At 42.6% G+C, this 18,182-nt stretch overlaps 1 protein-coding gene across 1 annotated transcript; it reads right to left on the minus strand.

Annotated features, from left to right (window-relative positions):
- Positions 1–270: 270 nt before the first annotated feature.
- On the minus strand, positions 271–8,227 carry slc6a1a (solute carrier family 6 member 1a). Its single transcript, XM_041946339.1, has 15 exons — positions 8,118–8,227; positions 6,680–7,063; positions 6,295–6,426; positions 6,003–6,103; positions 5,712–5,821; positions 5,430–5,562; positions 4,583–4,717; positions 4,381–4,484; positions 3,587–3,711; positions 3,297–3,409; positions 2,488–2,619; positions 2,145–2,247; positions 1,729–1,829; positions 1,398–1,565; positions 271–1,290 (listed from the first exon to the last, which is right to left on the minus strand). Exons 2-15 carry the CDS (start codon positions 6,909–6,911, stop codon positions 835–837), a joined length of 2,145 nt encoding a protein of 714 aa, XP_041802273.1. The 5' UTR covers positions 6,912–7,063; positions 8,118–8,227; the 3' UTR covers positions 271–834.
- Positions 8,228–18,182: the final 9,955 nt, after the last annotated feature.

Consider the following 18,182-nt stretch of genomic DNA (forward strand, 5'->3'; position numbering starts at 1 on the left):
CTTTTCTAACCCTGTGCTTTTTTTTTTTTTCTTCGTACTTCTTCGTACCCTGTGCTTTGCCAACCGAACACTAAATGGCATAGTTTTTGCTTCTGTCTGCCTATTGATTTTGGTCCTCCATCACAACACATATAGTATAAAACATCCTAAAAATAATTCTAAAAATGTTTCGATCACATAAAAGTTTTCCCTTTTTTTTTAATGAAAAAAAAAGGAAGGAAAAAATAACAGTCTCTCTCACACACAAAATCTTTTGCAACAAACACTGGTTTGCTCCAGAGCTCCTAAACATGAACTTCTTATTGGCATTGTGCTTACTCAGAGCTCCTCGTTTGCCTTGTGGCCTGTAGCTTACCTCACAGAGTGCAACGTTTGGAAAAGAGACAACTGTGTGAGGTTTAGTAAACATCCACAATAAAATTGACGCCATCCCCTGCACGCTTCAATGATGTCAATTTTGTTCACTACTTCATCTACTATATTCACACGGTATTTACTTGATTCATGAAGATATTAAACAAATCTCTAATCTATAGCTCTATGTTTTTTTCTTTTCTCACAGTATTACACAGTATGTTTACATCTTTTTTTTCCTCAGATTTATGGTTGTATTTGCGAACACTAACAGTCTTTGATATTGTTTTCAGAATGCAAACCAACAATAAGACATCATTGGCTTGGTTTTACAAATGCAGAAAAATTAAACATGGTTTGAAAATCGGTTTTGATCACATATTGCCCCTGGAGGTAGGTGAATCAATTAAAATCTTGGAAGTCCTTTGTAATGTTCTCTTTTGTCTACATGTACATGCTCCATGAGGGTTTCTTTGTTGTCTACACGTTGGCCTCTGCATTGGTCAGGTTGGAGGTCGGGCTCGTCGGGTTTGGGGGGTTAACGGGCTCCGTTGGGCTAGCTGGGTTGGGCGGCGGGCTGGTTGGGCTAACAGTTGTGGTGGTGGGGTTTGCCGGACTGGCCGCGGTGGTGGTGGTGGTGGCCGTGGTGGTGACGGCGGGGGTGGGACTAGTCGCCGGGTTCACCGGGCTAGCGGCAGTGGCTGGATTTGCTGGCGGAGGAGCCGGGTTAGCGGGGGTCACGGGGCTGGTTGAGTTGACAGGAGCCGGATTGGTGGGGCTGGAAGGGTTTGCGGGAGCTGGGTTGGCAGGGCTCGCTGGATTGGCTGGATTGGCAGGGCTGGAAAGGTTAGCCGTGTTGGTTTCCGCCTGCTGCTCGGGCCCGTTCTCCTGAGGTCGCCTGACAACCGCAGGAGGCTGGAGCATTATCCGAAGTCGCTGTGAGAAAAACACAACACAAAGAACGTTAGGTTCCAGACAGATCTTCAGCTTAATCTTAATCTGCCAACACAAGCAAAACATGTCACCAGACACACACTTATTACCTCTTTGTAAGTGCCCTTGAGTCCCAGATACATATAGATCATGTATCCTGGTATGAGAACCATGGAGGACAGCGCCATGAGCCAGCCCACACCCTGACCCCATCCTGGGAACACATAGTCTCCCATTTTGAGGGGAACCATTTGTACGGCGCTGAACAAGAACACCCCCTGTGGGAGACATGAGACGCTTTATGCATCCTGACACCACTGACTACAGGCAGCGCGGTCTCAGCCTGACGTGGCTGCGGGCCGATAATATTGACTTTATTTATTGTTTCATTTTTCATGTCATGACTTTAGATGTACTGTTGTATTAGTTGGGAGCACTCACGGCGACAATGAGAGGGGTGAACACGACCCAGCACATCTTCCACCATATACACGGCTTGTAGCCAATCATTTCCTGGATGTTGTCGTAGAACTTGTTCACACCTGCGAGACAAATGAATCTATGATCAAAATATTCATATCCAATTTATTTCAATTTGCTGCTGGTCCGCCATGCATGGCGATGAGGAGGGTGAGACGGAACACACGAGCGCTCATGACCTTGAGGCTGAACGGCATTTGAAGCTGCGCGAGTATCTCTGGATAGGTGTGCCGCTTGCCAACCTTCATATTAACTTTTTTTAAAATACATGTGATATTTCACTATCTTCATCTGTTAAATTGTGAAGAAAAACACACATTTTGGACCATCGTTTTGCTCCGTTTTGAAATATTGCATGAAACACTGATGATACGCACCGTAACACCAGGATATAGAGATGCATTCAAAGAAGACCAAGAACAGCAGACACATCCCACTGGCAGAGTAGTAGTCGAACAGTTTGAACACATAGAGTCCACCCTGGTTGCAGAAAAGATGAGTGTTATTAAAATACTCCTTGTGCAGATGCAGAATAACATACTCTGGGACTGCATTAGATGCCATTAAGAGAACAAATCAAAATTTAAATTGCCTCTTGCCAACTGCATGCATGGATTTTACTTTTAATCTTTTAATTACATCTTTCAGTGCTATTACTCGTTTGTTTAATCTCATGCCAGCGAGAGTCAGCGGTAACATGAGAGAGACGCCCTGCTCTACCTGTGTGATGTTTGAAAGTCCGATCACATAGGACACCAGACAGACAGCCGCGATGAAGATCTCTCGTCTGCCCCTAAGAGCTCTGGGAAACTCATCCACCAGAGCAGTGATGAAGCCTTCAACGGTGCAGAACTGAAGGACAGAATCACAGAAGACAGCGTTAAGCTTATGTGTGAATTTGTGCATCATTTGCATCTGCCGCTCTGCATTTATAAAATGTACAGTGCATTTATCTTTTTTTTGGTGGCATGTAGAGGTCTGTGAATGTTTTGCTGAATGTATTCTTCAGCAAAGAAGTTTTATTTTAGTAGCTAGGCTGACCGATGATGAGAAATGACGAAGAATTGCAGTGTGCACCAAACCATGGGACAAAAACACTAACGTAATCTTCTGAATGACCAAGCATCCACTTCTTGGAGGCCATTTTGGTAATGGCTCTGTTATGCAAAAGCTCAACTGATATGACATTTAGAGTCCAGTTAAAATTTATATCTTTTACTTTGAAGAACTGGCGGTCATAACCAGTGTATAGCTGCATGTATAGATTTTTTTCCCAAGTCTCTGTGGCCTTATTTGAACCCAAATACGCACAAAAGAAAGAAACCCAGACAGTGAAACCTGCGGGCACATGGAGGTGATAAAGTTGCATTAAAAAGACTTGACAGCTGATGTCAAAGCTCAGCTATATCTGTCCACAAGAAGCAAATTGCATGCTTATCATGCAGAGAGCAGGGGTGAGCCGCATGATATGTACCTGCATTTTAAATATTTAGGTCAGCCCATGAGCAGATCATCTCCAAGCCCCTTACCTGGCTGTCTATCCCCAGCATGAGCAGCATGGAGAAGAACAGAATGGCCCAGAGAGGAGACACAGGCAACTGGGTTACAGCCTCCGGGTAGGCCAGAAAAGCTAAGCCAGGACCTGGACGGTAAATAGAAAAATCAGATTTCATCAGGTTTATTCTCATAGCGCACATATTCACATAGAAGTAATGACAAAAGCTATGTTTAGCAGTCAGTCTCAATGACAGTGCAGCTTTTTTTTTTGTGCAGAGACGGAAATATTACAGAAAAAGGCATATATGCAGTCCGTAGTTACCTGAAGCTGCTACGTCGGCAATGTCTTTCTTTGTCACATGTGCCATGAAGCCAACAATAGAGAAGATTACAAAGCCAGCAAACATGCTGGTACATGAGTTGATGCAGCACACAATGACAGAGTCTCTGGGGAGAGGAAATATAAAATAGGCCTGTTGTCAAAGATTGAAGTTGACTCATTTTTTTTCTTTTCTTTTTCTGCATTAAGCTTCCCTCAAAACCCTCCACACAGAAGACACAGAGATCTGAAAGAGTAGCTGTGAGAATGCATCACTGCTGTTAATTCCTTTTGATTATACAGATGTTTGGGAAGAACGCATTTTTTTTTAATTGTTTATAGCAGACTTGAACAGATTTCATTGAAGAATTCATGACAAATGCTAAACATTTGTACGTTTCTCTCACAGATACAGACGCAGAAAGGTGGACCCATTTGAAACAAGGACACAAAATGAATGCAACCGTTTTTATGTAACTGATTGTTTATGTGACCCAGAACTATGGGGCTGCTGGAGAAAACACTCAGGTTTTGCAATCATAGTTGTTTTTTTTACCCCAGCACACACCGACAGCAAGAAACATCCTTCTCCTTGGACTGTTATTGTGTAGCAACTCACATTAAAAAGACCCTTTAAGGGCTCTTCAAGCATCCTTGAATAATGTCTTTAATATGGGTGTATAACAGCAGCAATTTCATCATGCCATTTTCAGCTATTACAATTTTCTTATTACATTCAGCAGCATTCTGTGTCTGTCTCATAGACTGCCTCCATCACGAGTTATCACTGGTCTTACCTGTAAACATCGTTATTAAAAGGGTTATAGCTGCCCAGAGCTATAAGTGACCCCAATCCCAATCCATATGAGAAAAAGATCTGGGTAGCTGCATCCAGCCACACCTGACAAAGGAACAGAAGCATTTAGCTGCGTGAGGTCGAGCTGTGCTCACTCAGGCGTGCAGTGCATAGGTTTGAATCATACAAAAGCATGCCATTACCTCTGATTCTTTGAGTTTTTCAAAGTCAGGGGTGATATAGAACAGAATTCCCTCTCTAGCTCCAGGTAGAGTCACCCCACGGATGAAGAGAATGAACAGCATGAAGTAGGGATACGTGGCGGAGAAGTAAACAACCTATAAAATGTGAGACAGTTATCAGCAGGGAGACACCATCACTTCTTAAGTAAATTCATGCTGCATATGGAAAACTGCACACAGTAAATTTGGAATTCACCCACTATTCAAAAAATAAAAAATAAAAAAAATCACGGTGGTTGTAAAGACTTTCTAGATTTATTTTCTTCAGTCTCTTCCAGAGAAGAAAAAAAAAACAAATATTCAGCAAAGAAATCAGTGCAGTTTCACTCTGAATGTCTGTGTGCATTCGTGCCACTGTGCAAGCAATTTGTGGGCAAAATGTGCAGGGGGATGGGGTATTTTGTGACCAAAGCAAATTTTATTTGCCACGCTCACGTGACGCACTAGACTTTCGAAATGTGGCACCACGAGGGAGGGAGAACTGCTCCGACTGAAGGGAGAGGACAAAACCAGATTGCAGCGTGTGGCTGTTTGCTGCTCCTCCTATCATGAATCCACACGCAGTGTAGACATTGTGTCAGGAGAATTGGAATTAGAGGAGCCACCAAGAGGCAGAGTAGGATTAGTGAGCATGAGTGTTTGATGTGTCCTCTCGTATTCTAAACCTGGACAATGCCGACTGCAATCTAAATGATTTATGAGGTGATATTACACTGATAAATATTGCATAGCTGTCACATACTACCCCTTATTGGGGCCCAGCATAGCATGAGAGGTCTTGGATACCCAAATCTGGCAAACATCTTACCTTCCCCGTCCAGCCAACCCCTTTCCAGATACAGAAGTACACAAGGACCCAGGCGATGGCCAATGTTATTGCCAGTGGCACTCGAATCTGGCCTGGTTTTTCCAAGCCATCGGTTATTTCATGCATGTTGCGCCTGTAAGTCAGAGCGAGTAACAACAAGACTATTATACACACAGAGAAATCAGCATGGAGAGGAGGCTGTCTTATATGTATCTCGGGGACGCATGCAGGATACTTTAAAGCTCTGCTGCTGAAAGCAAGAGAAAGCAGTCAATATCTTACTCCCAAAACTCCACCACTGCACTGGTGAGATTGGTGGTGTCTGCGATTGAGTGGTTTGTATAACATTTCTCTGTGTTCCATGGATTGTTACACGAGCTCCATGGAAGTTCCTGTGAGAAAAAAAAAATTACAGTGTTTTTTTTTACCCTTCTCCTCCTTGACACATTTATGGATTTTAAATTCCTCACAGGTATCACAGGCTACAATTCCTCCTGAACTGATACAACAGCCTTGACCCTATGCTGGTTTCGGCTTTTTATGAATCACGTGAGCAGGCTGTGTGATACTTACAGTGGTGAAGGAGTTGTACAGGTAGTAAATGGCCCAAGAAATGATTACAATGTAGTAAATGTTAAGCCAGAAGGACAGGACAGCTGCTGCAAGGCCCACACCTATCATATAGAAATGAATTAGGCAGTGTAGTAAAACTAGCAGTATATATGTGCATTATCTGGCCTCCAGAAATCCTGATAGTCAAAATCATCTCTACGAAAGCACCAAACACCATAAATATTTTTTACTTTACACAGGCCTGCTATCATGACACAACCGTCCAGAAACATTTAGTTGCAGTGAGGTGTACCTTTAAACATAGGAGCCAGTTTCCACACACCAAGCCCTCCAATAGAGGTGTATTGACCAAGGGAGCATTCCAGTAGAAACAAGGGGACTCCAGCAAATATGAGGGTCAAAAAATAGGGAATCAAGAAGGCTCCTGGATGAACAAAAGTAGATCAAGTTATACATTCACAAAAAAAAGAAGAAGACCAATCTTAGGCTAAAACTGCACTGACGCATTACTTAAAAAAAGCCACAGCACAGCGTCAATTAATTAGGGTTGCAAATGTGGGTGATATTCGTTCTGTGCGTGTAATGGACACGGTCAATTAGACGTGCTCGACTATGTGCGTCGTGGAGCTGAATGGGCCGTGCAGTTTGCTTACATTAGCTGTGAAAATATTGTTTACCTCCGCCGTTTTTCCCACACAGATAGGGAAATCTCCATACGTTGCCCAGTCCAATTGCATAACCCACACACGACAGGAGGAAATCAAATTTTCCCGCCCATGTTTCCCTATCGGGCAATTCCTTTTTCTGCTTTTCGGGTTTCACGTCCAGTGACTTGGGCTTGTCATTGTTAGTGGCCACCTCGTTCAGTTCTGTGACTTGTCCATCCGTTTTGGTGCCGTTCGTCGCCATGTCTCTGGATTTGGCAGAGGTCCTGGCAGTCGGACGGGAGGCTTCAGCACCAGTCCACGTAGACAGCAGCTTCGCGGTTTTTAGACCTAACCTTTGGACCAAATGTCTGGAGATGAAGCCTGTGCACACACGGCTCGTCAGTCTCCGTTAACCTGGAATCGTGAATAGAGCATTTGGTCGGTTTTTCAGGAGGCGCTGAAAATGTGGTTACTTGTGAAGCAAACATGGACATATTTTTTTTTGCACTCCGTTCATTTACTCCTCGGCAGGTGCAATAAAACAACATCAATTAAAATTCACATGCACGCTGTTTTACTGACATATGCATTCAAAACGCAGACTAGAGCATCCCATGGAACATTTGGCTCCCCGACAAAACATTTCATTCATATCAGACTCAACAAACACCAAAAGCCATCGATGGCAAAGTCATGTTGTTGTTGGACTCCAATAACTAAAACACACTCGACAGATTGCGCGTAAATTCACAGCAGCCAAAACCAAATCAGCACACGCGAAAGCCTAAAGTGTGGATTTAAATAAGCCAAAAAAAGAGAGAAAAGAAAACGACAAATTGATATCACTAACATCAACAAAAAAAGAAAACTTGAAGACAAATTACAGGATCCAAAACATGCACTTCAAGCGCAAGACGCACCGCCGCGATAGCAAATATCCTATGAGAATTAAGCATAATGAAGTCCACCAATTACCACCTGCAGATTCTCCAGACAGTTATCCTCATACAGAATTGCAAGCAGCAGGGACACGGAGAGGTCTCAAACAAACTGGAACACAAAACGCACAGTGGAGACAAAGGGATGTCCAATGCGTAAAAGCTTTACGCATCAGGCTGCACAAATAGCCAACCCATTCCATCCGCTTAATTAAGAACCAAACGCGTTCATAAACGCACGAGAATGCGTCTCCACACTTGCGCCATCCAGCAGACTAGCAAACAGCAATCAATTCTGCATTTAATTGGCTGTAGCGTGTAGGTGCAGAGCGCATCATGCGGCCGTTACATTGACCCCAGCAACATACTGACAGTCTCATTCACAATTTAATCACACCCGCTGTCGCTGCAAAGACGAGAGAATAAAACGCGAATCGTGCACTAACCACACTCGCTTGTTTGAGGGTTCAAACATGCACACATACACACGCACAGGCGGACGCGAGAATTCAGCGCCCGGTTTTACTCACAATGAATGTGGGATCTGTGCCGCCGAGGATACGCTGCCTGCCGCAAATCTCGAAACGAGGTATCCGTAGGTTCCTCCCGTGGGTAAAGTTGTAAACTCCCAATATTTCTTGCAACATAAATAGATTTTACTTCCATTAAAAGACTTAAAGGGACCGTGCAGCGTTAGAGGTGTCCAGGCAGGAGCTGTCCAGCGGGGAGCAGTGCTGAAGACCAGGAGGAGGAAGAGGAGGAAGAGGAGGAGGAGGAGGAGGCTGAATCAACACGGGCAGCAGCCGCTTCGCCTTGTGCGACTGTCTAACATCAACAACCAGAGACTCAACTCCCATCTACACAGCCTCAATGTCATCTCAAAGTCGCCCCCCCTCCTCCTCCTCCTCTTCATCCTCATCCATAGGCTGCACTGACATCGCACTTGCAGCCTGTTTGTTTTTTAACATTTCAATTTGTGTGACTCTTTACCCCCCATTATAAACACCAATAATGAGATATTCACTTTTTTTTTTTTTTGCCAGGTCCTTCCATAGACAGGCGAGCAAGTTTTCTAATTCATACAAACTGACTGAAAATGGAGACAATCCACAGTACAAATCCACAGATATTGGCTTTTATGAGTCTTTAATTCAGGTTGTTTCCCCCAGAAATGTTAGTTTAGAAATGTAAATGCCTGCCCCCTCCTCTCCCCCTCCCCAAAAATAGAAGAACATCCCCTCCTCTCCTCCAGTGATAAAATGTATGGTCGAGGTGCAAAATGGAAACATATGGAGGGTAATATAAGCAGCATTATCTGCAAGGTGAGGCCAGTCCGCGGCTGTCTGCAAACCTGGCAAATTGTGATAAAGGGAGCCCGTCAATAAAGGGAGGGAACACTGGCTGCTTGTTAAGCCAGCCTGCAATCGTCCAAAGCCCGACGTCTTCCACAAATGAGGGGATGACATGCGGAGAATAAACTCGTGGACTGATCATTAAAAAAAAAAAAAACAAACAAACACTGAATGAAAGAAAATGTTTACAGATTGAGGGGGGGAAGACCCCACCGCGGGGCCGAGGGGCTGAAAAAAACCTTCACATTGTGCAGCAAATCAGTGAAGAGCGGATCCAGTGGTGATTTTTTTTTTTTATTATTTTCCTCTTTTTCTAAAGAATCCACCCGGAAAGTGAAAGACACCACCAAAGCACGTCTTTAAGGAGCAGTTCGTCCTTTTAAGTGCAACGGTAAGTGCCTGCGTAAACAGGCCCACTTGTTTGATTTACTTGAATATTTAGCGCAAGTTTTGCCTCAGCTCAGCTGTTCTTTTTTCTTGCGTGAACAGTGATGTCACGTCGGCTTCTCCCTGTCTGTCCTTCCACCGGCTTCACCACAAACTGGAGGCTTCCCAGTTCGCCTCCATGCTTGTAGTTTTGTTGTGCAACTCCACGTGTGCTGGCTGGATGTTGGATGTTTTGGGTTGTTTTTTTTTTTTTTTTTTTGGTGAATGTAAAACGCCACCGAGGCGCAGCGAGTGCGCGCCGACCGCGGCGTAAACTTCTGGAAATGCTCTGGCGCGGAGATCAGCGGCGTTTAGACTCCAGCGACAAACGTTCACAGGCTGAGGGGGCACCAGATGGCAACCCAATGAGGGGTGAACTAACCTACTAAACGATACCACATGAAATGCAGCATTTTCAAATCCCATCTGGGCTGCCGTCCCCGCGGACATGGAGTGCGAAACATGACACATATTTATACACCTGCTGATGGAGCGCACAGGCATGTCCAATAGGCTGGTGACATGTACGCTCAGCCAGCTGACCTCCTAACCCCGCAGCTTTGCTTTGATTCAGCTCACTGCAGCCCGCAGTCTCTTAATTTCAGATGGAAGCTTGCATTTGGCTGCTGTACGTGCTCCATTAGGCTGGGATTACTTGTCCTTTCTTGTAATGGCTTTCAGAGTATGTGGCTGAGACTGAGGCTTGGGTGGCCCCTCTTTACTGGCCCACTGGCTGTAAAATCATCTTAATGATGGGGAGGTATTTAGACTGAAGATTGTCTTCTTGGTTTATTGTCATTTTTGTGGTGAGGGGGTTATGGACGCAGTTCTGATTGTTGCTTTAAAAATGTCACCTCTTTAATGTACTATTACCAAAATATGCCAAGAAATTTAATTTAAGATGGAAGTGAATGCAAGATTTCTTTGTTGTTAATTCTCAGTTAAACAAGCATAAGACTATAAAATCCTTTGGTTTTTTGGCTCCTTGACATTGCAGAAGTAGCAACAATAAACAATACGGGGCAATGCCTAACTCTTCTTAGGAAAAATCAAAAAATAAATCAATCAAGGGTAAAATATTGAATAAATCCAGCACTTAAATGTTTTTGAAATGCATTTTTAAACACAAGCTCAAGTGAAATTCCAAAGAACAGGTGAGAATATGATAAAATCCACAGAAGCATGTGGCTGCAGCAGTGCTGAAATATCCTGAGGAGGATGACAAGGCCACCGTCTGAATCCGCCTCCCATTCCCCCCCCTCGACGTCTCTACTTCCTCAGTCGCCATACCTTGAGATGAGCGCTTTAACTGCTCGGTGATCTCTGTGCTATCCTCTGAGCAGTCCTCGGTTTTCAGCGTGCTTTTTCGTGCACTCGCATTTCTCGACACCAGCCTGCGATTTTGAGGCCACAAAATGAACTGATTAGCATGATGATTAGTCATTAGTATGCTAATCATAAGCAATTCACATATTTTATTCATATTGTCGCAGACTTGTTTTTCTCCTTCTGCTGAAATTGTGTACACATCCCATTTTATTTTTATTGTAAACATGCAAGTCAAACTGGTGACTGCTGACAGCGAGGGCGATGATTTTTGATTTTTTTTTTTACATATAGTGCATCTTAACATAATGTGACCATTTGTGCTCACAGTAATCCTAATCACAGAGATCATAATTATGTTGAATGATGCTTGTCAACGTATGCGGATTTCCTGGATAAATGTGGTTGCTGGTGCACCATAGAAACAAAACCTGCAAAATACAATTCAAAACCAAAGAGATTCAATGCTAAATATTTACAAAATCCTTGTTTTGACAGCAAGGCAGCCTTCAACAGGGTATTTGAAATATAAATATGTCTTATTAGGTAATCCCACAAAGAGTTGCACTGTCAGAAGCCTGGATGTGCAGCCTCTTTTCTGTCGCTGTCTGCTCTTTGTTTTCATCAGCCTCGAACCGTGATTGCTGCTGTACATTTTTCTTGACTTGGGAGTGTGTAGAGCGCACAGTACCGCTGTGTGTGTGTGTGTGTGTGTGTGTGTGTAGCACTTGTGTCTTGATGACAGAGAGAATGGGATACATGTATTTCACTGGGGAAGTAAGGCATAAACGAATAGCAGCTCACTCAATATTTCTGTATAAAGCAGAAATATAATTTGGGCTGGCCTCCCTGGGATGATTGATGAAATTTAGCCCACACCTGCACAAATGCTGTGCAGAGGCACCTGAGATATTCCCTGCATGCATACAGCGACACTACAGTGTAATCTCCACGGCACAAAGACGCTGAGACCACTTCAAGGCAAGATGCTCGTATATAATGTCTGTGCTTCTTTAGTATAGCATTTGTTTAGCATGACCTAAATTGCTGTGAAGTGAGTGCCTCAGCAGCTCTGTCTCGCCTCTCTCTTCCTCCCTCCCTACGTCTCTCTCTCTCTCTGTCTCTTTGTATGCCTCCTTTTCTCTTTCACTCTCTCTCTCTCTCTCTCTCTCTCTCATGCACACACACACACACACACACACACAATTTACAAACAGGCAAAACAAGCTGAGAGGACAGTTTTTTTTAATAACAAACTGCTTTTGCCAGATATTATTTACATGCGTAGTGAAGTATTGTGGGATGCAGGAATCAGTGAGGTGGGCTGGCCAATGATATTTCAGGAATAGTGAGTGAATCATCTACCAAATTTGTGGAGCATGCTCTGTTTCTCTCTGCTGTGTTTTTCTTTTTTCCTGATTTTACCTTCCTGAAGGGATCAACTATGCAAAGAAGTTAAATCCCAAAGCTGCAAAGGACTAGCGTTTTTCCCTCTGGTGGGATTCTGATGTAGCATTTGCAGCTCATTCAAAAGAAATGCCGTTTCCACAAATCCGTGGAATTAGACAGCCGTGATTTAAGAGACATTCAGTCAGGTGCAGGTTTAACATGTTTGGAATCAACATGTCAGTGTGCAACAAGCAGGACGGGGACAGGTACCACTGCTGATCTGCTGACAGCCCTGTGTGACAGCCAGCACACGGTGTGGATTTAGTAAACATATGACCTCCATGATAACCAGTATGGGGGCACTAAATCGCTTCAAATTTTGTACATGTGTTGCTAGGCAACAGCATAATCGGTCTCCGTCTCTCCCTCCTTATATGGCTCTCTACTGGGATTGCTGTGCTGCTATCATTGAAAATGGTTAATTAACTTCTACAAAAAGTCCATTAATGGTGCAGATTAAGCTTCAGAGGGTTAAAAAGCACACAGGCTACACAGGAATATACGCCAACATACAAATGCATGTCAAAGATTAAAAGGGTCTTTGAAATGAATGATCCTGGAACCACACATCTGGTTGTACTCGAGCAATAACAGCTTGAACGACTGTTATAAACAATATTATCAATATAAAAGCGGTTATGTGGCAAATTGGACATACTGGTTCCATCGCAGACAAACTCATTTACAGAGATAATCTGCTATGATTGATTCCTGAAATGAGCAAGCGATTTAATACAATTACAAGGGCTCCTAGAATAAATGCTGTCAGACAAGAAAGTGTGCCGAAACACAGCACTGTCACACGCTGACAGTCTAGATCTATAGTGTTTGTACATGTGCAAACACTGAACGCAGGTATTGGGTCAAAACTGGACGGACACTGAGCTTTTATTTAATATTCCCTGACCACAACAATGGAAAAATAAACCTTAAAATTAAGGACAAATGTATTTGACATACATACAGGATGCACAGAGATGTTGAGTAGATCAGGTGGTGCAAAAACTGGAGTTATATGGAAAAGTGCACTCAATTTTTCCATCAGTTGCGTTTTACATGTTCGGCATAATATCTCTTGTAATATGCTGTACCTTGTAAATTGTTGAAACAACTCATAGAAACTGCACCACAGAAGTTGTTACAGATAAATGTCGCGTACGATGAGCAGAGCAACAGAAAGGAGCTCACTATTTATTACAATAAGTGGCGGTTACCTATCTCAACCTTGACATCAGTTTAGGGCTTAATTGGATTCAAATTCATCATATCATTTGTTTAGATTCTCCCATTTTTACCAGTTAAACATTTAACAGCCAAATCCACACTGAAAATTCTTAGTGTTTTATTTCATTATATATATATATTATATATATATATTATATTCTGTACTGAATACTTTCAGAAATGCATTAAGGACATACTGTATACATCTACCTGAAGCCTTCCCTCCCAAATCACTCCAAAATCATCAAGTGTTTGATGAATTACACATCACGTTAATCATATGTTGGAAAACTCTGAATTCCTGTAAATAAATCCCACTTTCACTGAGGTCAACCTCACCACCACTGAACCCGAGAACTGGGACTGTGACCCCTTTTCGTCTGATGGTATTTTCATAACATATAGAATAAATTACTTTTTTTTTTGGGGGGGGGGTATTTCCGAAGAAATACTGCTGCAAAAAAAAGTGCTTTCAGTGATGACTCTGGATAAGTGCGGAATTAAAGCTTGTCCTTAGATGTGGGTGGTCACTGGGTTTGATATTTCTGAAAGAATAATAGATAACTAAATGAAAAAAAGTGTATTAAAAGACCTCCTGTTTGAATTGCTTTATACTTCTGCTTACATGAGTTAACACAGATATCTGAGATTAACTGAATCATTTTTTTTACCTTCACCTCAGTGTATATCAATAAAATGTTTAATCAGGCGATCTGTAACACTTTATATCAAAGTACACATATTAACCATTAATTAGCTGCTTATTAACATATTAGCCACATATTGGCTCTTTGATAGTCAGTATAAAGCACGTTTTAATGCCTTTTTCTGCACGACCATATTCTACGACTACAAGGCCTTTAACTGAGAGTTTTCCCTCAATAACCTCCTCACTGCTGTTTATTGAGAGTAAGTAAGGAAGTTGCTGTGCATGAATTATGATCTTAATAAAATAACTCTAACCCCCAGAACAAGATGTTAAATAGCACTTTATAATGACTAATAAATGGCCAATATGCTAGTAATGACCATGCTAATAAGCAACTAGTTAATGGTGAATATATTTTCCCCTTTATTAAGTTTTACCAGTAAATTGTAGCATATCAAAGGTACAGTGTTGGTTAATAATTAAAATTACACTCCAGAACTTAATTGTCTCTGGCTTCTTCCTGTTATTGTGCTGGCCCTGCAATTAAGAGTTGCATTTCAGCTCTCATAATTCTTTGCTCTGCAAGACCGTCTAGTCCCCATTACAACCATGGCTGCAGAGAGAAAATAAAAATAACAGGATTAAAGCAATTTGATTACAAATGAATGGCAAACGCACAATAATCAGCATGCTGATCATTTGAGGGGAAGTTGATTAATTATCATATTACTGAGCGCTATTTGAAGCAGAAAATGTACTCTGACTGAGATACACACAAAACTAAATTGGCATAATGATTAGCCGTAGTGATGAGGATTACTTTCTTTAAATTAGTGTCTGCGAACTGACAAGAAAAGTCATGTTTAACGTCACATTCTGCAGATTTAAAGGCAAACGGATGCACACAGAATCATCAGGAGGTAGAGAGAAAACAGCCTCACCACAGCGGCGAAAGTTGCACGACAGAAAAGTTCTGTGCCACGCAACGCGTTGACACTTCTATGGTGTGAATTCGGAATGTTGGGCATGGTTATGACTCAAAAACAAGGATTTTGTTTTGAGACCTGGCAGCAGGGTTTGCACTGGGGTCGTATGTTACTGTGAACAACTGGCACATCAAATACCTCACACCTGAGAAACCACCGCAGAGAAGGAGGCAGCCGTTTCAGTGCACATAACACATCAGGGGAAATGTGGGGAGCTACTGGAGACGAAGGGTCCATCATCAGCATCACCGAATAGGAGGGAGCCATGACATGGAGCTCTTTAAATGCAAGCTTTGACAGAAGCCTGCAATCCTTTCCCACCACACTGCCCCTGCTAATCCCCTCCATTCACCCGCATCACTATGGAAACTGACTGGATGTCTCACCCTTGCTGCCTAACTTGTGCCATCCAGCCATGTCCGCCACTGACATGGAGGCTGTGCAGTCAAATGCTGCCTGATCACTACACGACGCTGCATGTCTCCATGCTGCGACATTATTGACTATTATTGGCTGCCATATTGATGCAGGACCATTACGTGTTTCAAGAGCTGGAAAACGGCTCTGGAAGAGACAATCATTGTAGCATGAGCTCAAAGCTTTGCAACAGTAAGCACTTCAGCTTTTAAAAGAAAAACTTGGCTGCACGGTGGGGAGTATGAGGGATGGAGCAAATTTTCATATTCCTGAGCCTGCTACCTATTTCATTTCTTTGCCTTTCCTCCTGGCAAAATTGCAGGAGAATATTTGTCATGGTTTTAAAAGGTTTATCAGCTTCAAAGCTGAGGGAGCTGGTCGTCCAACCCATCAGTGAGACCACGCAATCCTTCCAGCACTGACAAGAATGGGTTAGAGCATGTGGACAAAATTCCCCAGCTAAGCTCCCAATTCAGAGCTTTTACATAAAGCTTGGAGAAGCAAATTTGCATTTGCCATTGACGTCAGTTTTAATCCATCCCAAACCACTTCTTCAACCCCCTCAACATCTTGGAGAAGCGCTTCAGTAATTGCTAATTACACGAGAAAGCTGGTTGTGATCACTAGCACCATCAGCCTGGTCAGTGCTAATGCTGGTAGCCTGGTTTAAGCCGGAACCAGCTGGAGAACAGAGCCCACAGGTGAACACAAGCTCACTGTTGGCAAGTGAAAATGATGTGTCTCGAGATGTTTCAACCTCATGAAATAAACCAGGAAAACATCTTAATCTCACCCACATTTATTTGGCTTGTTGCTGCTGACTATGTCTTCTTATAAAACTGCCAAAAGCCAGGCCGGGATCTAACTCACCTGCCTGGGTGAGTGTTTGTCCCAAAGCTGACGCTCATTGAGTGTCGAGTTTTTATTAAACTGCATGTTCCTCTGCACTTAAATACCTACCAACTGCATTATTATTCATTTATTTCTAATCGTCTTGTCTAACAATGTTAAAAACACTAATCATTTTCTATTCGCCCAAAGTTCAGTCGCAAACTGCCTATTTTGTCAGGGATTCTGGAAACTGATGTGAAGCAGGAAAAGCAGGAAATCACACAGCTTGTCCGATGTATTTGTCATTTTGATCAATTAATTACACAGGTTTTAACCCTGTATCAGTGATAATAATCTCATTTCAGAGCAACCAGTAAGCGCTGATGTAAATCCAAAAAATGTATTTACTTATCCCAAACACTCTGACTTCTTGAGTATGGGATGGGTTTATTATCATAAGAAAAAAATGCGTAAAGTAATATTTTGTCTGTTTAGTCACATGTTTAGTCATGAATTGTCATTTTGTGTAACACATCCACAAATAGTGAACTATGAAATAAATAAATGATGCCCTTGATAAATGATTCATAAGTCATTTGTTCTTACAAATTCACATCTAGCAGCAACAATCAACACTATTTTAACATTTATGAGGGTGTGTTAGGACCAGCTCATTTGCTGTTGAGACATGCTGTGTCGATTCTGTCTCAGTGGAGAAAATAACATCTGGTCGGACGTGTTTGGCCAACTAAAACATCTTTCAAAAAATGAAGTTTTTAAGCAAATTCATTTTTTGTAGCTGCAAGAAAACTTACAAGTGCAAGCGCAAGCCTTCCCAGGATAGACAGGCACAATGGAAAGTGCATTTCTATTCATCTATACAGCTGTATAGATGAATGAAATAGAAATGCAAGTACAGCTGAGGTTGATGGAAACATTGTTTGTTTGGCAGGATTTAGGGTCATAAGCCAAGCTACAACTTCATTACTACTTCTAGCAATTCTTTCATCGCAGTCCATCCGGTAGATGTTGAGGTATTTCCCAGGATAAGTGAAAGCTTTCACCTGCTGGCAGCAGTGCAGTCAAGAGTCATGGAATAACCAGTGCTGTTAGGATTAATCCTTTGGAGACCATGAATGAGACAAAATTTCATGGCAGTCATTTCTATAGTGGTTGAGGTTTTTCTGTCTGAACCAAAATAGTGGACTAATGTACCGTAACTGCCATTCTTGAATTTCCAATCCTGAATACTGAATTGCAGTATTTTGTTGTGGAGATGCAGAAAGGCTGTCTAAATGATTTCCAGAGCTGCCACAAATCTGCCACAGCACATCCACAGCGGCATTTCTCTCCACCAATATTATACAAAGGAAGCCTGCGATATACTGTCTATTTATCCTGTAATGGTTCAGATAAGGAAAAACTCCCCCAAAAATGGAAGAAGCAGGAAGAGCAACAGAGGAGGGATCCCAGGATGGACAGAAGGACAGTAAGGGGAAATCAGGATGACAAAATTATACATAGATTGTAAACGTATATGAATGAAAATGAATGAGGGAGGACGTTGAGCAACTTCCATGTGTAGCTGAACAGATAAAAGCTGAGCCACACAACCACCTCCCCACCATGGAGACCAGGAAGGAGGACAGACAGGCAGCCACGCAGATAGGAAGGATAGAACGGAAACAAACACACAGAGGAAGAGACAAGCGGTGAGGCTCTCCTGGAGGACGAAGACCCAGATCCAAAACATCTGGAGAGAGGCACAGACAACCAGGGGGGAGGGGGGAGAGAGAGAGACAAACCTACAGAGGGTTAGAGAGATGCAGTGGTTTCCACAAAGTTGACAGCATTCGCGTCGGCAGGAGAAACATGAAATATAAATATTAGGTTTAATAGATTCAGTGAGACTCAGACCGACCCGAAAAGGATAAT

The sequence above is a fragment of the Chelmon rostratus genome, chromosome 10 (genome assembly GCF_017976325.1).
Source record: "Chelmon rostratus isolate fCheRos1 chromosome 10, fCheRos1.pri, whole genome shotgun sequence".
Classification (NCBI taxonomy): Eukaryota; Metazoa; Chordata; class Actinopteri; order Chaetodontiformes; family Chaetodontidae; genus Chelmon; species Chelmon rostratus.